Source organism: Falco punctatus, assembly GCF_963210335.1.
Source record: "Falco punctatus genome assembly, chromosome: 3".
Taxonomy (NCBI): Eukaryota; Metazoa; Chordata; class Aves; order Falconiformes; family Falconidae; genus Falco; species Falco punctatus.
Genome location: NC_137582.1, coordinates 20,511,604 through 20,538,643, shown reverse-complemented (window position 1 = coordinate 20,538,643; position 27,040 = coordinate 20,511,604). Strand labels below are relative to the sequence as shown.

The 27,040-nt window shown below is 44.5% G+C and overlaps 2 protein-coding genes across 4 annotated transcripts in view; one reads left to right on the top strand and one right to left on the bottom strand.

The window, feature by feature from the left end:
- SAMD12 (sterile alpha motif domain containing 12) overlaps positions 1-26,736 on the bottom strand; it is a 197,006-nt gene extending 170,270 nt beyond the window's left edge. For 2 of the 3 annotated variants that reach the window (XM_080380254.1, XM_080380255.1), the window contains exon 1: positions 8,444-26,736. In XM_080380254.1, coding sequence (XP_080236380.1) covers positions 8,444-9,136 — 693 coding nt within the window. In that variant the 5' untranslated portion in view covers positions 9,137-26,736. The remainder of the gene's footprint in view (positions 1-8,443) is intronic. The other variant, XM_080380256.1, reaches the window with a different exon arrangement.
- Positions 5,192-26,812, top strand: LOC308060932 (uncharacterized protein). The gene is made up of 2 exons (XM_080380253.1): positions 5,192-8,373; positions 26,729-26,812. The coding sequence occupies exons 1-2, from the start codon at positions 7,293-7,295 to the stop codon at positions 26,779-26,781; spliced, it is 1,134 nt and encodes a 377-aa protein (XP_080236379.1). The 5' UTR covers positions 5,192-7,292; the 3' UTR covers positions 26,782-26,812.
- The last annotated feature ends 228 nt before the right edge of the window (positions 26,813-27,040 follow it).

Below are 27,040 nucleotides of genomic sequence, written 5' to 3'. Positions count from 1 at the left end.
AAAGGTGAGGGAACATACAACCTACCCAAGGCAGAAGCCAGTCAGGGTGACATCTGTAGATCTCATCTGCTTCAGGCGCTCCTGAGGGTCTCAGACATTTCACCTCATTTATATAGGTCAGTGTGGTAGTTTCCAACCCTGCCTGCTGTGGGCAACTGGTATTTGCCAGGATGGGATTTCTACAGCTGCAGCCTAATGCAGCACCCCTCCTTACCCCCAGTCCCATAGCAGACAGTTCCTCTTACAGAGCAGTATCAGTTCTTTTATATAGGGGAAAAAGAGTGCTACATACCTTACATATCATAATCCTGTCAATGTTCTTATAGCTCAGTGCCAAATTCCCCATCTTCTCTGTGTTTCTGGGTTGTTCTGGCTGAACGCTCCTCTAAGTTACTTGATGCAAATCAAGCTCTTGTGGCAAATGAAATTGTTCTGGATACACACAAGATTATCTAGACTGTCATAAAAGTGATCAGGCTGGGTCAGACTAAAAGTCTAGTCCTTTATGCCACTGCTTAAGAAAACAGCATGAGAGCAAGGTACACATTAATTGATCCTTCCTTGGCAGGTCAGGAATGACCTGAGGTTGAAAACTGCACTGGGGAACCGTGTGTTACAGGAAAAACTATTTCCTTTTATTTTAAGCACAAAACCCTACAGCTTCATTGCTCAGCAGTGTGACCTAAGGTTTTTTTCCACCATCTCTCTGACCAGCTGACTGCTCTTTTCTGTATTGGTTCCAGTCCTGTCCCTTTTTTGGGGTGTGGCAAGCAAAACTCCATGGAACATTCAAAATACAAGAGCAATATGCAATGATACAAAACCAAAGAACTTTCTTGCCTTATTTTGAGCTCTTCCTCATAGTTCCTGAAATCCTATTTGCTATTTTGACCACCACCAACCAGACAGTTTCAGAAAACTTCAAAATTACTCCATTTTCTAGCAGTTTTCTCCACTTTTGCCTTTGGCATCTTCCAGAACTACTACTTCCATGTTCTCTGCATGTTTTGTGCAAACATAGGAATGTATACCTGTGTCCATTCAAAGGCAACAGCTTTCATTAGAAATAACCCACAATAGGATTGCTCGGTCCCAACCTTTGAGTATCTCTTGTGCACAGAAAGAGGAGTCCTGGCCTCAGAAATCATACAGTTTGGACAAAAAGAGAGAAACCAGAGAGATAAGCATAAAAGGGTAAAGCTGTCTCAGCCAAGGCAGCACAAAGTTGGCACCAGAACCAGACACAGTATCCCTAAGAAACCCAGAAACTCAATACTTTGCACTGAAAGGTTGCCCTCCAACAGCTCTACTACCTCTGCAAACTAGCTGTAGCACTTTTGGAGTCCAATGGGCAAAACAGAAACTTATGGTGCTACCTAGATAGCTAGATCCGCACTCATTAGCTAAGCCTGCACGGATGATGTTTTGGATAGAAACATCTCCAGGGTTATCAGATGAACAACCTGCTCCAATCTGCATCTCCAACACCACCTGGCTACAGCGCCTCATTCTGAGCTTCTCACTGCTGCTATACTGCCATAACCCTGGTGACAGAGTAATACTGGGTAGCACAAGAGACTGGCTCTAAACAGCTTGCCCTGGCCTCATACACTGAGCTGTAAAACAGAGGAACAAAGCTACACAACCTCCTTGGATGTTACTCACCACACTTGGACATCTCAGTGGGGAAAAAAAAAAACAACACACAAACCAAAAAAAAAAAAAACAACTCTCAAAAGGAATTCTATTTTATAATTTCCATTTAATCAGTAAACAAGGGATCTTACAACATCACTACAGACTTTGTCAATACTTTCCAGTAGTATGTTAGGAAATGTATCATATGTCTAACTCTTGTCATTTGCTTGCTTGCCTTCTCTTCTTGGTGGAGAAAGCAAGTGAACTTTCAAAGCACCGTTCCTTCCCTTTGCTCATACATCACCACCACCCAACAATTTTGACCCTTGTGATAGGATCTGATTGCATTGGAACAGCCAGTTTTTACTAATCAGTGTCCTCCTTGAGCTCTGGAGTCTTCAAAGTATTTTAAAGGGTAAGGCCAAACACTCACGGAATTGTATCTAAGTTGGTTGACCTGAAAGCAGTTCTGAGTTTCCAGGTACACTCTTACCCTACAACCAAGTTTCATCCAAGGGAAACGCAGTGACACACCAAGCCTATACTGTATCTTGCTAACTGCCCAGTACAAGTTCATTCCTAAAAGCAGGGAAGGGAAAATGACCGCATAACCTGCAGTCACATCCACTCCCCACTCAGTCTGAACACACCCCAAAAAACTTCAGTGCAGTGACATTCTTTGTTGCAACAGCTTTATTTCTGAGCCTCCAGTTCCCACAGTGGAACGCACCTTCTGAACTTCAGCTTACAGCCTCCCGGTAAGATGCCCGAGGAACAGAGTGTACCCATTCAAATGAGAACCTGCAGTCCAAAACAGACTCCTGGCCTTCGATAGCTACATTGTTCCTTTGGAGAGGGATCAGTAACAAGCTATCCTGTTAAAGACAGGTGCAATCAACTGCTTTTTCAAATGCAGCAACCTAGATAGGAAAGGTTTACTAAGCAGCGGAACACACGGTGCCACCCAGCTGTATGCACACTGTGGGGTGCTCGGAGGGTGCGGGCAGCATGTCAAGAAGGGAAGCTCCATCTTCTAAAATTGTGCTGTTGCTGAGAAATTAAGAAGGATATAGATGTTACAGTCCAACAAGAAGGCTGCCACATGAGCGTGGATAGGAGAAGATCTATGTTCCAGTCTCGAATCCCATAATTGCTGATTCCTTTTTGCAGTTAAGTGGTCACTGCATGACATCCTAACATACAGAACTGCTACCAAGACCAAAGGCTGGAGTTCAGGTCTTACTCTTCTCTGTCCTGTATGCAACCCCACCACTAGCATTATCCATCTACTCTGCTATGACCCAACGTGACAGTTTCAGCTGGAGAGGTAGATGCATATCTCAGCCCTGCTTCCAACTGGCAACTCTTTCCAAGCCATGTGTCTGAGTCCCTCAAGCTAAGGAGTGGTTGGCAACTGTTGAAGAATACAAGTGCACTGATGGAAGCACGTGCTCTTTTTGAATGACAGGGTTTGTTACTTCTTTGCTCCACAAGTAATGTGTGCTGAAAACTCATCTACTACCTCACGTTCCCTGGAAACTTAGATGTGGAGACATCTAGTCTGAGCCTGGAGTGGGTGTAGGAATGAGACAAAATTGAATAACTGAATACCTGTCAAAAGAGTTCACTTTTGGGCACACCCTGGAACAGCATGATAAGTACCTACACTGAAACCTGCTTCAAAGCTGCCTTTTGGACGGTCGTGAACTTGCTTTAACATTCCTGGCAGAGTTGGCATAGCACATCTAAAAACTCACTGTCACCTCATCTCTGAGGAGACACACGTCAGCATTCAATATCCATTGGAGCTGGCTAGGCACTGAAGGCTTTCCACCCAGGTATACCACATCGCTGAAACTCAGAGGATCACTTTGACAGAAGTTCATTACAGGCTGCAAATAACTTCAGTCTTGCAGTGGTTTAACCTTGATACCACAGCCCAGAATGCCCTAACATCCTTTAAGTCCCTTATGCCCTTGAGGATTATCAAGGGAAAAGGCCAGAGTCACTGTCATTTTATGTCAGCAAGGCTCCACTTAGCAAAAAAATATTCTCCTGTAGTTAGATCCAGGGTATCAACAGCACAAGCCCACTACAGAAGAGCCATAGGATGGTAGAAGTTCACATAAACTTTCAGAAGACCAGCAACAAACGTATGTATGCACCTTCCAAAGCCTATACACAGCAAGAAAGGAGTTAGACCAAACTGCATTAAACACTTACTATGAAAGAACTCCAACATATAATTAGCACTTTTTTGCTCAGGAACCTCAAAGACACCACAGGTAAGACCTGCAGGGGATCCAACAGAACTTCGTGGGATTACCTGCATGCATACATTATCTGGTGGGTGCTATCAGTCTCTCACTTCCCTGTGCAATAAACACTGGGGGAAGGGGGGAGAAATCATCATTTCTCTCTTCCCCTTTAACTCTGCGGCACAAGAGCAAAAAGGAAAAAAAAAAAATATTTGAGAACACTGTTGCAGAGATCAAAAGCCTTTTTCTACTGGCTCTGACCTAGTTATTTCATTCTTACTAGAGGGAAAAAAAGTACTTAAAGGAACATTGTCAAAACTGTTAGGTCTAAAAATAGACTTACCTTGGCAGTGCTCCCATCTAGATGGGCTCACATTAAGGATTGCAAACTCCCTCTCCCCATACACACACCAATCCTTTCATCAACCAGAAAGCATTGGTACTACGCAGCCCAAAAGACCTCCCCGTCTGCATAGTCTCTTTTGGGGCATCCAGGTATGTATTACATGGCAATGAACTGAACTATCCTCCAAATTCCTATTTCATATTTGCAAATCCACTGCTGTCAGCTATCCCAGTAAAAAATTCGGGATATTTTCCTTAAGTAAACCACTGGATTTGTTGCCATAACTAAGCTCCAGCACTCCATGATAAGACAGCATTAAAATAATCAAATTAAAGGAAGATTTCAACAGCTGATAGATAAAATGAAATCACAATTTTTCAAAGATTCTCCACTAACTAGAAGATACAAAATATTTTCACTGCAGCTACACAGAGCATTTCTGAAAGCAGGAAAAAAAAAAAAAGTCTCTAGTTTCATGGCTGAAGCTGAGAAGTTTTCACAGAACAGCACTAAAGCTGGTAGACCCGGTGGGGCAGCAGATGTTGGCTCCAGCCAGGAACTCCCATGCTCCAGAATCCATGGTTCCCTTGTGCCCCAGGGACCTCTCCACTCCCTGCCGGTTGCATCCCAGAGCCAGCCACTTGTGAGTTTGCACAAGAAGCCAGTTGGCCCAGCCATACAAAAGCTATAAAAAAGTCTGAAGACCCAGGAAGCCCATCCTAGCTAAGCTCTCAGATGACTACCACAGACTGGAAGGCCCAACAACTTCAGCTTAAAACTGGTTTTCAGGGCTTTCCTTACTGTCAAGCTTTAAGAGCCGATGTACAGCAGGTATAGATCCCGAGCAGCACACTAGGAAAATGTTCTTCCAATGGATCCCGAGCAGCACACTAGGAAAATGTTCTTCCAATGAAAACAAACAAATCAAACAACCCGGGGGGGGGGGGTGGGGTGGGGGGGGGGGGGTGGGCAGCCTGTGTTTCCCGAGTCTAAGACATCTTGAGTTCAGCAAATACGCATTTTTCTACAAAACTAACATTTTAGAAGATTTGACAGCAACTTTACTTTTGACTAGAGTAGGACCTGCACACTGCAGTGATCAGAGCCATGAGGGACAAGTAACCTCTCAGCTTCCCAACCAGAAGCTGTAATGCCATGTTACTCACCAAAAGTCACAGTTCATTAAAAGAACACGGCTCAAACCCACTGCTCCAATACAGCATGCGAACCTCACCAAGTTCAACAAGGCCAAGTACAAGGCCCTGCACCTGGGTCAGGGCAATCCCAAGCACAAATACAGGCTGGGCAAAGAATAGATTGAGGGCAGCCCTGAGGACAAGGACTTGGGGGTGTTGGTTGACAAGAAACTTAACATGACCCAGCAACGTGCCGCCATTCATATCCTGGGCTGCATCAAAAGAAGCGTGGCCAGCAGGTCAAGAGAGGTGATGCTTTCCCTCTACTCCATTCTCATGAGACCCCCACCTATAGTACTGCATTCAGCTCTGGGCCCCCCAACACAAGACGACCATGGACGTGTTGGACTGAGTCCACAGGAGGGACACGAAGATGATCAGAGGGCTGGAGCACCTCTCCTGTGAGGACAGGCTGGGAGAGTCGGGGTTGTTCAGCCTGGAGAAGAGATGGCTCCAAGGAGACCTTATAGCAGCCTTTCAATATCTAAAGGGGGCCTACAAGAAAGCTGGAGAGGGACTTTTACAAGGCCATGTAGTGATAGGGGAATGGCTTTAAGATGAAAGAGGGTAGATTTAGATTAGATAAGGAAGAAATTCTTTACTGTGAGAATGGTGAGACACTGGAACAGGTTGCCTAGAGAAGCTGTGGATGCCCCATCCCTGGAAGTGTTCAAGGCCAGGCTGGATGGGGCTCTGAGCAACCTGGTCTAGTAGAAAATGTCCCTGCCCATGGCAGGGGGGTTGGAACCAGGTGATCTTCAAGGTCCCTTCCAACCCAAACTGTTCTATGATGCTAAGATACATTAAGATAAAAGCATGCTTTTAAGCACAGTAAGATAAAGAGGTATAGTTCCAACAGAAAATGATGGATAAGAAAAGACCTTAGATGTGGCATGCGATACATGCACACAAAGTAACCACAGCCACATGGCTACTTGTGCTGAAGAAGTAAGAAGTCATCTTGCTGTGCAAGTGTAAGGGTAATACAATTATGCAAGGGCAAAAAAAGTTGAGGGAGAAAAACCCAAAACGTGAGGGAAGCAGAACATACAGGCAAGAAAGCTCTGTTTTGAGAGACCATAGCAGCGATGTGTCCTGGGGGAAGGAAATGGGAAGAAGGAGTTAAAGAAAAAAAATCCCATCTCAGGAGAAGGGAAAGGCACTGCTTCCCAAAGCTTTAGCAGAGCTTTCCTTCATTAATATTTACAAAGCTTTTAGAGATTCTCAGATGGAAGGCACTGCAGATATGACAGGAATTATTACAGACCCGAAAAGAACTAGCAAACAGACTGAGAAGGACTTCAAGTGAATAAAGGAAGATGACATTAGAGAGCACACTGAAACAGGGGTTGCTGCTGGCATATGAACCATCTGGTGCATGGCAGTCCATTTCATTTACTTACTTACCCACTACCAGGCATGCATGCCCAGTTCACATTTCTAAGTTTTTGCCACCAAAGCAGCAATGCTTTTATTCAGGACCACTACCTTCCTTCCTAATATCATTACAGTCTTCAAAACTGCCATTCAATAAAGGAGCCTGTGCATAAATCTGTTTAACTCATGAAGAGGCTTATGGCTAAACATGGACAACTTTGGATGTACACAGACACCCTTTGAGACATAGTGGTTTTGCTTACCTTTATTTGAGTTTGCCTAAGCAGCTGGTTTTCAGGGATACTAAGCTGTCCACTGCCTTTAGTAAGCCCAAGTTTTTGCTAGACTGCATCTGCACTGCTCACTTGGGTACTCGGCAAAAGACAGCTTCGCTAGGATTTTCAGCAATAAAGTGGTTTGTGATGGAACTGTAGGTCTCAGCATACCTGAGACACAAAGCTCAAGGTGGTCTTCAAGATGAGCACGCCAAATAAACCAGCATACCCCAAATTAGTTGCTGGAGAGGGGTCAGGCAGCTGGTTTTCACACTGTGGACTTCTGAAACTTCCCCAAGGGCACAGAAGAAAGCAAGGCAGGACAAGAATCCCAGGATTCTCAATGCCTGGGTCTAAAGCAGTAGAAAAGCAAGTGAATTTTGGAAGCAGAGAGCAGGAAAGTGGATTTGCCTTTTCCCATACACCTAGTCACATCTCTCCTCCAACTTCCCGAAAGTCCCATGGAAAGGCAACACGCAGCAACATCAGCCTGCCGCAGGAGCCCAGCATCTATTGGAAGACCTTCGCAAAGCGTCCACCTTTCCAGCTCTTGGTAGGCACCACCTCTGTTACCGGGCGCCTCCCCAGGAACCGGGCACCTCAAGTACACCTCACAGCTCCCGTTCCCCCGGAGCTGAGCACCTCAGCCCGGCCCTCGGGCTTCTGCCTCTCCTGCGGGGGGGAAGGGGGGCCGAGCCCACTCCGGCGCCCGCAGCCCTGCACCCGGGCAGGGGGGCGGCCAGGGGCTGCTCGAGCTCCGCGGGTGTCACGGCCTCAGGGCAACCCGGGGACAGGGGCGGCACGGAGGGACGGCGGCGGCCGGGCTCCTGCGGGAGACGGGCGGCGGGGCAGGGAAGGTGCCCGGCGGGCCGAGCGCGGCCACTTCGGAGGGAGGCGGCGCAGGTCCGCCGCCCCCGCCGGGAGAGGCGGCACCTCCGGCCCCGCCGGGAAGTTGCCGGACCGAAGCCTCCGGTTGCCGCAGGCTGTGCCGACAGCCCCCGCCGCCGCCGCCGCCGGCCCTCACGGGCGGGCGCCCCTCCCGCGGGCCGCTGCGGCCCGACCTCACGCCACCTGGCTCAGGGGCAGGCGCGGCGCCGGGGGCCGCCAGGCCGGGGGCGGGGAGGGGGGTGGGGGGGGCGCCGGGGGGGCGCGGGAGGCGGCCAGGCGGGTCCGGGGGCAAGGCCGGCGCGGCGGGCGAGAGAGCGGCCCCACCGCCACCGCCTCAGGCCCCGCCGGCGGACACGGTCCCCCTCCCGAGCCGGGCCGGCCCCGCCGCGGCGCAGGTGAGTGCCCGGGGGAGGAGACAGGGGAGGGACCCCGGGGGCGGCGGGCAGGGGGACGCGCAGCCCTTACCTTCCACCGCCATCCTCCCGGCCTCGCATAGTGCGCCGGCCGCCGGCCCGGCCCCGGAGGCGCTGCCCCCCCGCCCGCGCGCGGGCTCCGCTCATCTGCAGCCGCGGCGATCAACCTGCAGCGCTCCCGCTGACAGGCGGGCGGGACCGCGCCCGCCCCGCCGCTCCCTGGGAAATGTAGTCCCGGGCCCGGGCCCGCCGGCTCCCCCCGGCGCCGCAGGGACACCCCGCGCCTCCCCGCGGGGCTCTGCGGGGCTTGGCGGCGGCGGTCGCTTCCGCGTTTACCTGCCGAGCAGGGAGAGCGGTGCGGGGGCAGGCGGCGGCCGGGCTGCCAGGGCTGGAGCGCCGGCCGCCGAGCGGTGCGGGGAGAAGGGGCTGCGCGGGCACCCCGCCGGCAGAAAGCGGCGTTTCGGGGCGCACCGGCGTGTATCTGCCGTGGTATTTCGGTCACCGCGAGTTGCGAGTGGGGCAGCCAGCCCGGGCCCGCCGCCCTGCCCGGTGCGGCCGGGGGAGCCTTTCGGCGGGGAAGGGGAAGGGTGCACCGGGAGCACCGGCAGCACCCGGGACCAGGCCCCCCGGCTTTCTCCATCTCTATCCTGGCCAACTCTGACAGCTCATCCAAAAAAATCCAGAAAACGAAGGGGACCGGGGGCGCGGTAACAGAGCCTTTATGCCAGGTCCTCACAAATGTCATGCCAAACCACCGGGCACCCCTTGAGATCCACCCTGAAATGCTGGCTGTCCGGAAAAAAAAACCAGCCTGGGGTTTGTGCCCTTTTCAGTCTCATTTTGAGGTATCACAAAGGTGTTGAAGATCTTTCTCCTGCAAAAATACCCTTTTTTTAAATTTTCATTTTAAGTGTATCAACAAATATTAACCCACCCAAAAAGTCTTCCCTCACCAAAGTTATGACATTCCTAAAATCAAGAGGACAACAGCAGGGGCACTGAGTATACAAGGGTGAAAATACAGGTAGGGCATGAAAATATTTATCACATGTTCTTTTTGTTCATTAGCAGCAGCTATGGTGTTTAGTAAGCATTACTCGTGACAGGTTCTTTTTGCAAAACAAACCTCCATGAGTTCAAATTAGAGAACATACAACGTGCAAATGAACGAAGTCTTCATGAACCCCAGGAATTTTGACGTTCTTGAAATATCTAAAGTGATTGAAATAAAATTGGGTCTTCATTATTTGTTTTATGAATGAAAACCACAGCCTATACAGAACGGCCTTAAAGCCCAACTCTTCCCTGAAGCTTTCTATTACCAACTTTGCCCTGAAGACCTCACTTGTTCTTTGCTCTCATATGCATTTCAACTATTAGCTTTTGTGTTGTATATGAGTCAAGATACAAGCTTCCTGGAGCAGCAGCCTTGTCTTTCACATGTTTGCAAAGTGGTAGGCATACTCGCAGCACGTTGTAAGTAATGAGGATCGAGAGTATGTGCTGGTATTCCCGAGTGCAATACAGTCACACACCTGATCCCATACGCTGGGAGAAATGGGCTGGTATTCACATACTTTCTGTTAAGAAAAAGACAATTTCCTAGATTTCGCAGTTTTCAAATGTATGTAATACACACATACAACCTGCAGCAGTTTCTTCTCCACACCACTACATAAGCTTTTGTGATTTTGGTGAAATTTGGTGTTAAGCTTATGTATTGAATTAATCATTAATCCTTTATTTAATCATGACAGTATTTTGAGTTAATTTTGTGTTAATTACCTGGCTAATGCATACATGAAGCAGTGCTTTCCTGGTTAGAATCAGTCTGTGGAAGCCACAGACTGAATAGGTCAAGGCTCAGAGTTCAAGTGGCATGGATGTGGAGAGCTGGAGTCCTATCCCCATTAATATGCTGAATTTCTGACTGGTAACTACATTTCAGCTGTGGGCCCTGAGGACGTCCCTAATGAGTACAATTTTGCTGAGGCCTTTAAACAGCCCTGTAGTTTTTAATTACAACTTTATGCCTGCTGAAGAACAGCAAAATTATGGCTGTGACTAGATAGCAAATAGGCCATAACAGATGTTAAAAGGTGTTGTGTTTGATACCTAATGTTACATGATAGCTAATGAAACCTGGTATTTAACAGTATCTGAAAACATCAGAAACTTCTCAAATTCTGGTCAAGACTAGGCAAATTGTAATTCAATGTACGTCACTCATTAGAGAAAAGAGGCTGTAAATTGATTCAATTAATCTTGGTAAAGTAAAATCTGTTTTGAGCAGAGCTTTCAAAAACATCAGTGAGAGCAAGCTAACTTTCTAAAAACACCCTGCTAAATTATAGAGTAGAAAAAGACCAGCTTTCTCTGCTCAGAAAGAGCTGTCTCTTCATGCTTCCTTGCTTTTTTGCTTCTCTCTTTACCTTGCCTCTCTCCAGACAGGTTTCTTCTAAACTTTCTTTTAAAAGTGCAGCAAACTCCCTTTAAACAGACTTGGTTTGTCATAGCCAAAGTGAATTTGCTGTGTACTTTGCCCTAGGTCACCAGATGAAATAAGCAATACTGACCAGAGGCTCCTTAGCCATTTGAATTATTTCTAGGTAGGACTTCAGCCAGCTAACATTAGATGACAGTACATCCATCAACAGCATTGCTCTACTAGAAGAGTTCTGAAGTCTAAACAAGATGTTAGGCTTGTATACTTCACTACACTATCATCCATCATCATTTTTCCCTTTTTATTCCACTTTCACCTTAGAGAAATTCAACAATCATTGAGCTTTAAGTGTCCCTTTGTGCTCTTAAGTCCTTTCTGTGAAATTCATAAAATCATAGAATGGTTTGGGTTGAAAGAGACCTTAAAAGATCATCTAATTCCAGCCCCCCTGCCAGGGGCAGGGACACCTTCCACTAGACCAAGTTGCTCAAAGTCACATCCAACCTCAACAGAACACTTATCTTCATCTGATGATATTGCTAGTGAGGAATTTCTGCCATATCATTGTGACCCAAGATTTTCAAACATGATTAATTATTTTGGGTGCCCAAACACATGCACAGAGCCATCTTTCAGGGACAGCCAAAGAAACGTCTGAAAATCATTGACCTCAAGTTAAGTACCAGTGTCTCTGGTTTAAGCATAAATTCATAAGCAGTGAACAACATCACAGCCATGCATGAACATTTTTGGCTGTGATTTGCTTAGCTGAATGGGCCTAAACTGTGATGGTGAAATTAAAACCATTCAAAGTTTGTCATCAAACTCAAGTGTGACAGAAATAGCCCTGTCACAGGACCATCCCACCTGCCTAACAACTCGGTATCTGGACTCATACGTTGCCTTGTGTATTGCTGGGAAAGGGGACACAGACATGGGTGTTTTTTCAGAGGTAACTGATGATTAATGCATTTAGAATGGGGGAAGGTGTGGGAGGAACATGCACGGAACTAGACAGATTTGATATTGATGAGGAAGAAGGGAGGTTTTCCCCTTCAGTACCTCTGCCAGTACTGAGGGTTGGAAGAGGAAGAGGGAAGGGCTGTGCTGTGGTTCAAGCACACTCTCAGCACACACCCTAAGCTGCAAGATACACTCATTTGGTAATTAAAAACAAGGAAGTTTCAACAAGAAATTTTATTGACACTACAGTGTAGGAGGTAGCTGGAAATTCAGGTGTGGAAGCGGTAAGCAGAGAATTCCCGTCCAATTCCCTTCTCTTTGTCAGAGCCAGCTACATGGCTGGAAAAACAGCCTGAGGGATACTGGGTGCCAGATCTGGAGTGAGAGGAGGAGGGTGGGGAGCTTCTATGCATTCTCTTTTTTGCTGTAGGAACCGGCATTTCCTGAGAAGACCTGATGAGTCTCATGCAAATCCCTGAAAGGCACAGGGAGAAAATGTTAGGCGCATTGCTGTTTTTTTAATCAATATGCAACTTTATGTTATTACCATTCTGCAGGGTTTGGATTTTAAAAGAAAAAGGGGCTCTATAACTCAACTAAGCATATGCTGAGAAAAGGGGAGAAACCAAGTTTAGGTTTTAAGTCCCATGGTCTGATCCATGGAAACAGATTCTTGTGCATGTGCAGATCCAGTCTTACTATCATAAAATTAATCAAAGTATGCAGTGTGTTAAAGTGTAAGCACTACTATTCAGAAGCAGTTTTCTGGGGTCTGAGAATGACTTCAGAAGAGCTATTAGGCAGGGAGGTTGCCAGCTGCACAAAAATAGAATAAGCATGTTTATATTAATTTTAACAGTGTCATTAAGGCATGCAAAGGAGGTTTTAATAGTGTAGTAGTGTAATTGCATAATTAATATTATTTGTCTATACTGTTGTTGAAATATGCTTGGAGTATTGTTTATCTTACACACCTATATTCCCTTATTGTCAAAAATATTTTAATGGTAATCCATAATACTATGGGAAGTGCATATGGGGGTCTGTATGTTACTCGGAAAAGATCATAGGATGTCTTCAAAGTGTATTTTATCATTACTGTTGCAATATCTGGTGTTCTCTATTTTTTTCTTGTCAGTAATGGATTTATTTTAAAATAAAAAGTTATATTCTTAAACATCCAATGTCCTCTGCTCTTTGTTGCAAGGAAATAAAATGGAATTTTAGTGTTAAAATACTCAGAAGATCCACAGAATTTATTACTGTTTATTTCATATGATAGAAAGCTGGGGAAGGGAAGCGGATGGGTTAATGTGATCGGTGCATGTCTGAGGCAGACAGCAGTATAAGCAAATGCCTATCCTGATAAAAGTGTGAGGTTAATTCCACTCTCCAGTAACACCTATGTCTTAAGTCATGCACAGAGAGCAGTACTGTGTTTTGCCGTCATCAAATGATCTTATGAGTTGTTTATTTCATTCATTGCTTTGTGGTAAACTAAAGAGAACTTTTATGGAAATGTGGAAATGTGCCACACATTTTCCTCCCAAAGCAAGTTTGTGACAACTTGCCTAGCAGAACAATCCAAAATCAGCAGTGGGGCTGCATGCATAGGCCACAGCCGTGGCTGCCTTGGACAGCAGATTTTGAGTTAGGCTTTTCATAGTTTGTGCATAGTAGGAGGTTGGGAGAAATCAGACATAGACTGAAAAAAGAGAGGTTCAGGCTGGTTGTAAGGAAAACGTTTTTCACCAGGTGGACAGTAATGGAATGGTGGAGGTTTGTTGCTCAGAGAGGTTTCATGGTCACCACCCTTGGTGATTTCCAAGCCTCAGCTGGATGAAGCCCTGAGCAACCTGCTCTGATTTCATACCTGACAGTGCTTGGAACAGGAGGTTGGGCTAGAGACCTCCTAAGGTCCTGTCTACCCTGAATCATCCTGTGACCTTTTAGCTGCCCTGGGGTAGCACTGCTATCTGAAGCAGTGGTTTGCCTTTTCTGCTCTCTACTGCTATTGTTAGCCTCAGACAGCCTTCCTTTTTACTGAAAACCAACTTGGCACAAAGCCTGTTGAGTGTTACCCCCATCAGTTAGCTGCTCTTATTCACTGATTTGATGTGTCCCAAACACATGTGATGGGACAAGGAATTGAGGTGGGAAAAAGAGAGGAAAGCGTCACCAATGTAGAACGTGGCTGTTTAAGTTATAGCCTCAGATGGGTTTGTACTGGAGATTTGAGAGCAGTGAGTGAGATTTATGGGTTCCTGAAAAATGCTTGGGTCCCTTTTCTGCAGTGAGAAGTAAAACACCGAGTGCCCTCCTTGCTCTGGATTGGAGAGTGTGAAACTGAGCCATAAAGCATAAGCATTCCTCATAGAAAACGAAAGAACCATACCTAATAGCGGATGTGTATGTAAACAGATCTAGAGGAACAGTCTACCATAGCAGGTCCATGTGACCAGTTGGCAAATAGATGGGTAACTTGTTTAAACAATCCTGACTTCTGCTGTTCTTTGCTGAACTGCAACTTGATGTGGGCTGGAGCAATTCAATGCTCTCAGTAACCTGCAGTCACAGAATCACGGAGTCGTTGGGGCTGGAAGGCAGCTCTAGGGATTATCTAGTCCAACCCCTTGCTCAGAGCAAGGGCAACTAGAGCAGGTTGCTTAAGGTCATGGCTATTCAGCTTTGAGTATTGCCAAAGGTGGAGACTCCACAGCCTTTATGAGCAATTTGCTCCAGTGTTGATCACTCCTCAGTTTCTTTTTCCATCTAAATGGAATTGTCTGTGGTTTAGTTTTTGGCCATCGCCTCGTTTCTTTTCACTGGACACTGTGGAGGAGAGTCTGGTTTCCCCCCACCCTCAGGTATTTATACACATTGATGACACACCCCCAAGCCTTTTCTTCTACAAGCTGAACAGGCCCAGCTCTCTTAGCCTCTCCTTGTATGAGAGATACTCCGATCCCTAAATTATCTTTGTGGCCCTTCAATGGACACACTCCAGTATGTCCATGTTCACCAGCCTGTCCAGGTTCCTCTGAATGGCAGCACAACCAGCCAGCCTACCAGCCACTCCTCCCAGGTTTGTATTACCAGCACACTTGGTGAGGGTGCATACTGTCCCATCATCCCAGCAGGTCATTAATGAAGATGACAGAACAGTACTGGCCCCAGTATTGACCCCTGGGATATACCAGTAGTGTCTGGATTCCAAATGGACTTTGTCCTGCTGATCACCACCTTTTGAGCCCAGCATATCAGCCATTTTTCAATCTACCTCACCAACCACTTATCTAGTCTGTGCTTCATCAGTTTTTCTAAGAAGGTGTTATGGGACACAGTGCTGAAAGCCAGTCATTTCACCATAGAAGGCTATTGGTCAGGCTCAGTTTCCCCTGTGTATATCCATTTTGACCGTGGATTCCCTTCCAGTGGCACTCCTATCCTAAATATGGGAAATGGTTTCTAGGATTAGTTGCTCCAACTCCTTCACAGGGATCAAGGTGAGGCTGACTGACCTGTAGTTCTCCAGATCTTTCTTGCCCTTCTTGAAGGCAGGAGTAACATTTGTTCTGTTCCAGTCATCAGGAATCTCCCCAGATTATCATGATCTTTCAAAGGTAATTGAGCACCATCTTGCAATGGTGACAGCCAGCTCCCTCAGCGCTTGTTGAGTCCTGTGGGTTTATATACATGCTGTTGGTTTAAATGTTCCCTAACCTGTTCCTCATCCATCAAGGGTAAGTCTTCCATGCTCCAAATTTTCCCTCTGCTCTCAGAGGCCTGGGGTTCCTGAAGGCTGGTCCTACAAGTACTGATGAAGTGAAGAAAGCACTGAGTACCTTGGTGTTCCATTTTCTTTGTCACGAGGCCCCTGCCCCATTCAGCAGCAGGCCCACATTTTCCCTAAACATCCTATTGGCATAGATGTAGAAGCTCTTCTTGTTGCCCTTCACGTCCCTCCCCAGATATATCCCCAGGTGGGCTTTGGCTTTCCTAACACCATCTCTGCATGCTTGGGCAGTGTCTCAGTATTCCTCCTGGTTACATTTTTCTCCTCTTCTGTTATGAGGGTCCTGGACCAGGTCTGCTGTGGAGCTAAGTCAAATCTGCTTATATAAGGTCTTAATTTTGGTAAATATTTTTACTTTTTTACTGGCTGAGCATTCAAACCACTCCTGCTACACTGACACGTTAGACATTGACTGGTGTGTGCACAGATATTTGTATTGCGGAGCTTCACTGTGCTCAGATTTGGGTAACATGCATGCAGCTCTTCCTGATGGGCAGCTATAAACATTTGCATTTACACAAAATAGATGTTAAATTCATATTGGTAGCTTCTGTTACAGGGGTAAATAACTTCTGAGAAATATCGTTGCTCTTCTGTATCTCCCCAGAGAGAAATACATGAACCTGTGTAGTGTGGGACATGTGTACCTGCACAGAACCTGTCTGGAACGTGATCTGTGTCTGCACAGTAGGGCTGCTACGTCCTGAGCATAGTGCATTTACAAACAGAACATTTAATTTTGGAGTCACGGTGTCCTAATCACATTTGGGCAAAATTACCGGGCAAATGGAAAAAGAAGGATATATCTAGGGAATTCTGGATGCACAGAAGCTCCAGCAATGGGGAATCTGGAACACAGAGCTTGGGATATGACCTTTAACAAAAGTAATGATTGTTACTTACTTCACTGCTAGTAGGATGAAGCTATAAGTAATAATCAATATCATGTAGACTTCAGTGTAATGACATACCTAGTGTGATCCTCTGAAGGTCAGAGCTAAAAAAAAAAAAAAAAATATGTCTCCTTCTTTAAAATTCTTTTATGTGCTAGATTTGGATGGAAGCAGTTGTGTTATTGCAGATAATAGTAACTTGATAATGATCAGAGTTGATAATGTCTTAGCATGGTGACCTTTACCTGCTTATGGATGACTCAGAGCAGTGTTGAAAAATTCAAGTGGTTGGCGGTGATTTGTGAGCATTTATTAAGGCAAATCAGATAATTGCATTTAACATCACAGATGGCTTATATTTTCTAAAGTGCTTTTATTTCAGTGCAATAAGATGACTCAGAAACTCAGTGGGATATTATGACCCTGATTTTTCATTGCCTCACACCTCATATAGTGCAATTCTCAGTGCAGTGGAGGCATAGGCCAGTACTGAAGGATTTAACACTTTTACTATGCAAACATGAACTGTTATCAGCAATGCAAAGAAAGCATTACAGCCCTATCCCCTTTCTCATGCTACTTTTCTTCATCAGTGTTATATTTTGAGATCGTTCATACACCGTTACTTTATGTTTGCCCTTTGTACTTCACATGCCTTTACTACCCAGAAGGACAAGGGAGTTTATAGGGACCCAACAGAACATTAAATTGTCGCCGGCATCCAGGAAAGAACACCTATTCCACATTCCTAAAAGTCTTCCACTTATTTCAGAGCGGGCTGGTTTGTTTTGCTTTTTAATAGAAAGGGAATTCCACATGTATTCCAAGCACAAGAATCCAGAGCGCTGCTCCATATGGGTGAACATAACGTCTGCTATTTCTTGGCAGAGGAGCAGCAGCAGCATAGGTCTGCTTCCTTTTGGCAGGGAGCAGGAAGGGTAGGATTCATCTCACTGAACTTTATCTATCAAAGCATCAAGCACTCAATAAGACTACATTTCCTAGAAGTCACCAAAGGGAGGAAGAGCAGCATTTGTTGAAGCTGCTTGACATCCTCTCTCCTGATGGCAGCAGTAGCCCAAAGGACCAAGGAGCTTAAACATGTATCATAGGGAACTAGGTATACAAAGAGAAATCCTCCTGTCACTGCCTACTTGCTTTATTTTCATTTGCCCTTGAACACAAATGTTCACAAACAGCAAGTGGGCACATAGTTGTCTGGACCCTCAGCCTTAAAACTAGGGTTATTTCCTAGGAAGCTTTTTTTGCCACGATTGAAACTCAGGAGAGCTTAAGAGACAGTGAAAACTATGGTTGTTTGCAACAGCATCACAAAACTATAGTATTTCTGCGATGAGGCACTATTGTATGCCAAGAAACACCACTCCAGAAAGCATTACCCAGAAAATCTGAAATACATCTCTGCTGGAATTATGACAAAGAACCAATAGTTTCTCTCTGACATTTTCAGCACCATGCAATGATCTCCAGTACAGGCTTAGCAACAGGGCTTACAGCTAGTACTGACCTCTGCTATGTAAACTAAGGGACTAGAAGCACTGACAGGAGGCAAGGTTGTGAATTACAAAGAAACAGGATATAAGCATGCACAGGTTTTATCTATGCAAACGCATAGCTGGAGCTGTTGGTGCAGTGGGGATACAACGGCTGAAAGGACAAGTAATTAACAGTTCTGTCCAGCCACTCTGCTAATCTAATCACTCAGCACTGCTAATCAAATCACTGCAGTAGCTGGAGTGGTGTTACCCAAATGCTAGGGCTTGCTAAAACTAAGCTAAGCACAAATGAAGTCATTCAGGTGCATTAACTTAAACTAATGGTTGCAAATGAAGACAAGCTTTGGGAGTGGCAAGTCCTTAATTCCTACTTTCTCACACCTACAAAGCATCATTCCAGGCAAGTGAATAGAGTTGGTTTAGATTAGGTTGGAATAGAAGCAAGGGAAGGATCTGACTGCAATATCTAGCATGATTCAGTTGACCCACAGCTCAGGAGAATAGGAATCTCTGTTCATACTGGCTGAAGTGGGTGCATGTGGGACTTGCTGTCAGGGCTAAGGGTAGGTAACAGGCTTCTGGGAGTAGGTAAGTAACGTACATGATGCCTTGTGATACTTATTTGCCTGTCCTAGCAGGAAAAAAGACCAGTTTGGAGAACAGCACATAGCTACATGCTCATCTTAGGCACTACTGCTGCCCAGGCAGGAATAGGAATGCGAGAAGTGTTGGTTTCAGGGGGAGGACGGGCGCCTTTCCCACTGTCACCCGACAGCAGAAGCAGCAAGCTCAGCTCACTGAGGCTCTTCAGAGCTGTTACTCCTGCTCTCTGGCCCCTTTCCGTGCTTCCCTGTGACCAAAGAAGCCTGCTCTCTTCTGTGTACCTGTGGTTATGTGGAGGTGAACGTGCTGTATTTGGGGACAGGAGGAAGAGGTTTCTTCAGTGTAGAATTAATAGTCAGGTGGAGGAATGCTAGTGAGAGAAGACCATGAAATTCTTCCATTTCCATGTGTATGACTGTAAACCCTCCCACAATCCCTTGACATTTTGCTTCCTTAACCTAGCATTTTACAGTAACCCCAAAACCCCATTCCATTGCAAAGTTGGATTTTGCTACCCCAAAGATAAGCACAAAGTAAGTTGTAAGTTATTTTGTGCTCATCCTTGCAAGTGACTTTGCCTGAGCTGCTGAGAAGCCTTGGGGAAAAGAAGGAAATTACAGAAGACAGCAGTGCCAGACAGTGTTGCGGGCTGAGTATGTTACTTAAGTGCCTTTGCGGACATTATGCAGCTGTACCATACTGGGTGAAGGTGTCCCCAAGTGCCCTGCTCTGACACATTGCCATCGAGAAGCTCTGAAACGTGCAGTAAGCTCAGAAATGCAAGTGGTGGTTGTGACTCTGGTACGTAGATGTTCCAGCATCATTTCAGCTGTCTAAACACAAGTGTCTGGTGCCCTTTAAGATTCTTTCAGTGACATCTCTGACAGCCCTTGTGGTGGACTTTTCCATCACAGTCTGGCTTCCTACCTAGCAGCAGGAGCTGGTGTGACTGTCCTCATGGGCCCTGGGGTTGAGGCTACACCCAGCAGTTCTGTACTTACTATTTGTTGTCCCAGCTGCGTGGAAGTGCCTGCCAGGAATAATAGAGACCAGGGAATGGCTCAGCTCTCTCCTCCTCACACTGTGTGGAAGGTGCTGGTAGCCTTCAGCCTGCACTCCACCCCGCGTACGTTGCAGAGGAGCTGGAGGCCATGCCCATTCCCAGCATCGGCCAGTGTGATGCAGTCAGTGCAGTCGTGGAACGGCAAAGCCTGCTGGAGGTCACGGTGCATGCGGGCATGGTCCTGGCCCGCACTCACCCTGATAAATACGCCCTGAGCACAGATGTGCAGGCCAGGAATGAGCTGCGGTTAGCCGTGGAGATGCTGCTGCTTCAACCCACACAACTGAAAGAATTGTAGCCTGAACTAGTGTGAGTGGCGTGGCTTCTGAGGGCAGTATGCAAGCGTGCTCTGAGCCTAATGGCTTTCATAGTGTTATTTCTTCAAGATAACAGGCAAAAGCAGTCTTTTACTTTCTAAGAAAGTACACGGTAAGAAATCCGTGCTTCCTCCTAAGTTTCTTACGTAGGTTATTTTTAAGAATGTAAGTTGTAATGAGTTCATTATTTTTAACACAAAGGAACAAAGCAAAGCACAATCGTGTCATTATGCTTTATTTTTTCACTTTATTCTCCTTTTTCTACTACTTTGAACACAACTGTTTTGCAATCTGAGTTATTATGTGACAGAACTACAGATTCCAAATAGGACTTTTTCACCCTTTTTCCAAACGGCAGTGAGAAGAAAAGATTTTGTAAATACACAACAGCCTTGTGAGGTTTTTAATGCTTCTCCTTTTTCCTCTCTACTGCTCCAAAAGGTCTTTTCAGAGAGTTTTCTTTTAACTGAGTCTGGAAACCATCCACTTTTAACGAGAACTTACTGACACCTAATTGCTATCTGCCTCCTTCAGTTTCTCTCATAAGACTGCTTCATTTTTCCTTTGTGCTCTGAACTGCTCCTCTGTTGCTGCTGCTGTTTGTACTCCAAGTGAATTCTTAAGTCTTCTTAGCATAAGTTTTAAGGCCTTTATTCTGTGTTTCACCTCTGCCTATTCCAGAACTATGCTAAAAAGCCTTTAGAGCTAAATACTTATTAGCTGCAGAATGTAGACGCAAGCTTCCTACTGCAAAATGGATGATGCTTGCCGGTGCATCTGTTTTACAACAGTGTCTTTTCTTATCTGATGACACCATATCAGAAAGGCAAAGCAGTACACAGCAATACAGTGCGAGAAAAGTACTGCAGGTTTTGTGAACGAGGAAATACATGGTATCTTCCATGAAACTAAATTTACCCTGCTGTTGAGAGGCTGTGCAAGGACGTGCCTTTCAGAAGGCCTCCAAACAAGCTATCAATACTGCTTTGTGGTGGCCTTCTGTCCCGTGGCGAGTTCACTCCATGTCAGAAGTAAGGAATCTTTCACTGACTGAGGACTGAATAGGTCTTTCAAAAATGTTTGGCAAGCCACATCTTAACATGCCTCTTACTGTAATGCCATAGAAGGGTTTATAGAAAGCCTCCAGTGAAGATTTTCCTGCTTTCTTTCAGTTAACAGGTTTTTCAAAAATTCTGCTGACATTTTCAGGTTCTCTGGTTTGCCTGAAGGTAAGCTTCCAGTGATGTCCCTGCATCGTGCTTTTGTCCCTTAAGAAGAAGTTGAAATCCTAAAATGGTGAATTGTGATCCTTGGTCAGATACTGATTTTCTGAGATTTTCTCCCTGGTTGAAAACAGTGGAAAGAAGTGAGCTATAGTAGCAGGTGCGACTTGTGACGTTAGTGCTATTTCTGGGTGTTTCCCACCAGGAGGAGAGCAGAGCAGCAGTTAAATGGTGCATCAGCTCATGGGGCCATCATGTCAACCATGCCGTGCTGAACCATTTAAGTCAGGCTGGAAGGGTGGCGTATCAGTCACCGTTATCTTCTTAGGCATTCTGTAAGTAAATAAATATTTCATATTAATTTGAGCTAGAGCACCCAATACACACTCTACTGTCAGGTTTTTCTTCTGCAATTGAGTTGAGGTTTAGCGTCAGCCAATTGTATATATATTTGCATGTCATTTTAACAGAGTAACAAGATGGTGAGTAACATCCACCACACGACTGCATTTGGGGAAGATGAATCTGTAATCTCAGATTAAGGTATTGAGGATTATTAGGCCATCTTGTTGGCCAGAAACCCTTTTAACTTCTGTTGAATCAGAGATGATGGGGAATCTCTTTCAAAGAGTTGACTTCACCATTCCAGTACTCCCAGCAATTACTTGTCATTGTGCAGACACCTAGTGAAGATAAGGACTGGTCAGACTGCTGTCCTGTGTTCAGTTTCTGATGAGCTTTCTTATGCCAGTGAAATCTGAATTTATGCCTGTAAATTCAAGTTATCTTACTGACCATTAGGCATTTTATATCTCTGTTCATTTGAATCCTTCTGTTGTTCATAGAAGAAAGTAATCTGTATGCTGTTTGCATCTATGGCTTGAAGGGTAGTTTCTCTATTTTTATGTACAAGAGTCTTTCAACAGCAATATACTGTTTCTCAGTTTTATTGAGTGTTCTTGCCTCAAATATAGTGGCCTTACTATTATCCCAAAGGACTTAAGTAAGAAAAGCCCTGACTTCATAATCCGAGGTATCGGGAATCAGAGCTGCAGTAGCACAAGATGAAATAAGGTAGGTGTTGTCCTACTTATGATCCAGAATTTCACTGTTTCTATGTGTTTCTGCAAGGTCTGCCCAGGGCAGGCTTGAGATTCTCTGAAGTGGTGCTGATCTACACCTCAAGCAGAGATAAGGGTAAAGTTTCTTTAACAGCATGCAAGAAATAAGCCTATGAAATAAATAGTATGCCTGTCATTTTCCTGGCAATTCTAAACTTTGATACCTACAAGCTATTTCTTTGTTAATGTCAAGATTACATTCTTGTTCTGCTGGAAAAATTCTATTCCTAAGAAAAGATGACTCTCCATCTGAGGTGTCATCTAGCAAAGTTCAACTTCTGTATTCTTTTTGAGTAAAGAAATGAAATAAAAGGCAAATAATCTAAGCAATAATGAATTTTGGACTATTTATTATAATATACAACACCATTTCTGAGAAGCATTCAAACAATTGTCCAAAAAGGCTGTGCAAATAGTTAGATTTGAAATCTTGTCTATGGACAAAGAGGAAACACACCTTTTATGTAAAGTCAAGAATTTATTTGTTTTACAATTGAAATCTTAGTAGATTTATCCAAGAATCACTATCAGCCTAGAATTAAGTATTGCAGAAAAAGAAAAAAGAAGAATAAAAAATAAATATTTTATACAGAAAGGAAGTGTCAATAATAATGATGATGATGATGTTTCAACTGCTAATACACGTTTCCCAGTGCTTACCCCTTTTCATGGTGTTACGCTCACCCTCCCACTGTCCCTCTGGGTCCTCAGATCCCCGGATTCAGTCTGGTGCTTGTTGGGTTGTTATGGTGAAGCATCAGCATCTGGAGTCCTTTGCTTTTAACACTATTACATCTTGGTGTTGCTCATTCGATCTGGAGTATGTTTTTGTACCATAGAGTTTCACAAATACCCCCCCTAGCCTTGATGGCTCTACAGACTTGTACCCTGTTGGTGACAAAGGTGTCATCTGGTGCTCTATAACTTTGTTGTCATTATAGATCATGTTTTGTCGTTCACAAGATTCAGTTTCTCCTAAAACATCACACAAGTTTCTGTGATTGATCATCTCTTGCTGTAAATGATAGCTGAAGTAACTTCCATTACATGGGATCAGATTAAGCTGAATTTTAACTCTGTGAACAAATCCTTTGGCAGATTCTCCTTCATCAGTGACTCTCATAATAAATGACTGGCCTCTGCACTGCATTAACAGCTGGTGGTAATGAAGCCCAGTTCCCATTATGTATTTGCATATTTATCGTAGCAGTACTGGACCTGTGTGCTTTTCTGGTAGAGAATTCAGCAGGTATACAAATCGTACCCATAGACACATCCTCATGCAAACAATTTCATCTTCAGGTAACAAACTACACGTAAGCTGGGCAAGTCTTAGGACACTGCAAGTAAACAGTCTTATGTTATGGAAAGTAAATAATCTACATCCAACATTAGTTAAATATACTTCTTGTCTCCCTGATGACACAACAGAAACACTGATAGCCAACAGTGTTGTGTCTTCATTGTATTTGAAGTTGCTTCTGTCCAAATGCCAAACAGTAACTGACATGTGTCACCCAATTTTTTGCAGTGTTCCCATCAAACTTTCCTTACAAGAATGAGGAGTCATATAAAGAGGATTCTGTGGGATGCCAGCAGCATCCTGGTTCCTGCTGTGCCTCTGCCTTTCCCAGAGCTTGGGGGTTGTGTCTGCAGTACCGTCTGTAATTTTCTCTTGGCCATAGTTTAAACCATGTGTGTACTGCTCCTACAGCTTGAACAGCATGAGCTGTGCATCACCTGCTCACTTCTGCTGTCACCAGCTCGGTGCAAATGGCAATGACTCTACCCTTCTTTACTGTCAGATCTTGTTCAAGCCATATGAGCTCTCTGCAGCAAGGTTTAAATGTTCTTCTACAAGCAGGTCTTTCAGTGTTTCACCTCCCATGTTTGCAAACGCGCCTGTGACCACCACTTGCCCTAAAGCAGCAATGCAGAAAGCAGCAGCTTCTCTAATGGCAGCAATGCAGTGTCACATTTATCGGGCTTGGAGCCTCTTTCTTGCGTTCCAGCTTAGTGCATAATCAGAATGGGTCTTTTTCTCTGTCAAAAGATTAATTATCTATTGTAAGTATCTATTCTTCAAATGTTCAAGAATTGAAAGTTTTCTCAGCCTTTGGAGAAATGGTGCATATGGATTTAAGATTTGCAATTATGTTCTTTTTACTAAATCATTGGGCATCTTGACAGAAGGTAAATCCAGGTTTTACAGTGCTTATTCTAGATGCATAGAAGTACTGACATAACGTGGCTACAGCAGCTGCACAACAGAAAGAGTCTGACTCCAAGCACATGGAGGGAGGGCAGCCAGGAGAAAAGGGTCTGTACTTCCCTCCCTGCCCAGGAGTGCCCGATCAGTGCCCTCCACAGCAGGGTAACACCAACTGCACCTTTTTGAGGGATGCTAGATGAGCATCTTTCACCACATATAACTGAAACTGCTTGTTCCAGATAATCTTCTCCTTGTAGATTATCTAATTTATATGTCTGGTGGCAGCTGTTAGAAAGCTACAGTAAAACATGAAGTCACATAGGCTTTGATGCTCCTGCAAGAGGAGACTTGGCTCTCTGCAAGAGACAACATTTTCTTCCATCCTTTTGATCTGAAGGATGCTACTTGTTAGTGAAGACAGCTTATCCTAATCACAGTGAAGGGCTGTTCTTTCACATTCACACTTTTCCTCCAGAAAGGAGGAGAGGATGGAAATACAAGGAGCGCAGAACTGCAAAGCACTTACTGGGCTGCAGTATCTGTGGGAGGCATTTGCCAACAGAGGTGATAGAGCATCTTTTCTTCTTGCTGCTTGAAGAATTAGGGGGAAGTGGAAAAGGGGGAAGCATTTCTGTGAGTCTCTTTGAACAGTGGTACAGGAGGTTGCTGACATTGCTTACTCATTGCTTAGCAGAGAGGTGACACGGGTCAAGAAATGCAGAGGTAGGACTCCAGAATTTGAGAGCAGGTGTGGTTGACTGGACAAGATTGACTGGGGAACAGGAAAATATAAATCCCCTGTTTGACCTCTGGCAATTCGTTTTGCTAATGTCTATGTTTACATTTACTGCTGAATTTTCACCAGTCCCTCAGTGAGTTGCCATCAAGGAGCTGCATGACATCACTCTGCATCAATATATGGTATTTTTAGTATGATGGGATATAGTTCACTTTTTCAGCTATGCACCAAAAATCTAAGCCTGTTGGCCTTATCTGGAAATGACAGAGTTGGGTTTTTTTGTCTTGTTTTTTAGAGACAGCCATCTGTCTATCTCAAGCCTATTCAGAGTTCCCACAGGCAAAGTATTTTTAACTATTTCAATTATAGTTGTATCAACTGTTTTGTAATTATTGCCTTGTAGCTCTTCCCTGCTGTATCAACATTCCCTTTTCTAGTCTCTTTTTAGAGAAATCATGATCTTATTCCTGTCACCCAGAGAAAGAACTCTCCATATATTACTTGCTGAGGAGCAAAACTAAGTGGCTGTAAAGCTGTATTTTCAAGTGGTGCTTCTACCTACTGTTGCCTAAATATCCTGTCCAAGTAAAAGGTATAAGCACAGTTCTTCCTTAGCAAACTCTCCTTTGTTATAACTTAGTGAAAAGCATACATTTTTTATTCACAGTCCCTGTGAATCTATTTAATTCATTCTTGTTTTCCCTGAACATTTAAATTAAGAAAATAAAATGTAAATGTATTAAAGGTAAGTCAGGCTGCTGCTGACTGCCCTGATTCCACATAATAAAGTATTCTCAGTTAGGGAAGTAACCTGAGGATTTTATTCAGTGTTCGTCACTTTTTATGTCTATATTTCTTTGTATCCTACACAATGTTTTCCCACAAATGTTTAATAACTACATTTAATACCATATAATTGCACTCTGAAGTCATATGTGATTAAGTCTTCCATCTCTGCCTCAGCAAATACTACGTTTTCCTACCTAGACCATATAAATCTGAAGACTGAAAGTCATCTGACACAATCTAGCATCTAATTTCCACTCCTCTTTCACTCAAGGCAATGCATACACTATCTTATTCAAGATAACACAGTTTTCACAAAGGCTAATATCTCTTTCTCTAACTCTGAATAAAAATTGCATTGGGAATACTCCATGGCAACATTTGTAATGAGAAGTGAATTTTTGGAGTAGAAATAATTTTAATTACATTTGCTTTTCTCCAGAGACTCAGATTGTCCTGTCTTTGAAATAATCTAATATATTTTGCACCATAGGGCTCTGAATATATTTCACTATGTTATTAAGATCATTATTTAGTTTAATACTGCAGTAACTATAAGCTGGATTGGCCCATTTCCTGCAGAAGCTAATGAGATACAGAACCAGGCAAGTATTGCAAAGTTGCTTTCATAGACTTCTCTGTAAATCTCCTCCTTTAGGCTTATGGATTTACATGAATATGGGATTGGCAGAGCATATGACCTCCTGCTGATAAAAGGAATGTGAGATTCAGAGGAACTCTGCTCCTGAATTCTCCAGCAAAAATGTGCATGGACTCCTAGGGAAACAGAAGTTCACCTCCCACTACCGTGAGTAGAAAAAGACCTATTCTATAGAATAGATATTTGTAAAACCTAAGCATTCATTTACGGGAATAAATATTTATGAGTATAAAATATTACAGGAGGGCAAAGATACTGAATTTTGTCCAGCTGGTTGGTCCTGAAATACTGCCAACACATATTAGCAAT

Excerpts from the sequence above, each read along its gene's own strand:
- LOC308060932 (XM_080380253.1), top strand. The coding sequence starts at position 7,293 with ATGAGCACGCCAAATAAACCAGCATACCCCAAATTAGTTGCTGGAGAG. Across the intron at positions 8,374-26,728 it reads CCGGCCCCGCCGCGGCGCAG|GCTTATGGATTTACATGAAT; the intron begins GTGAGTGCCCGG and ends CTCCTCCTTTAG.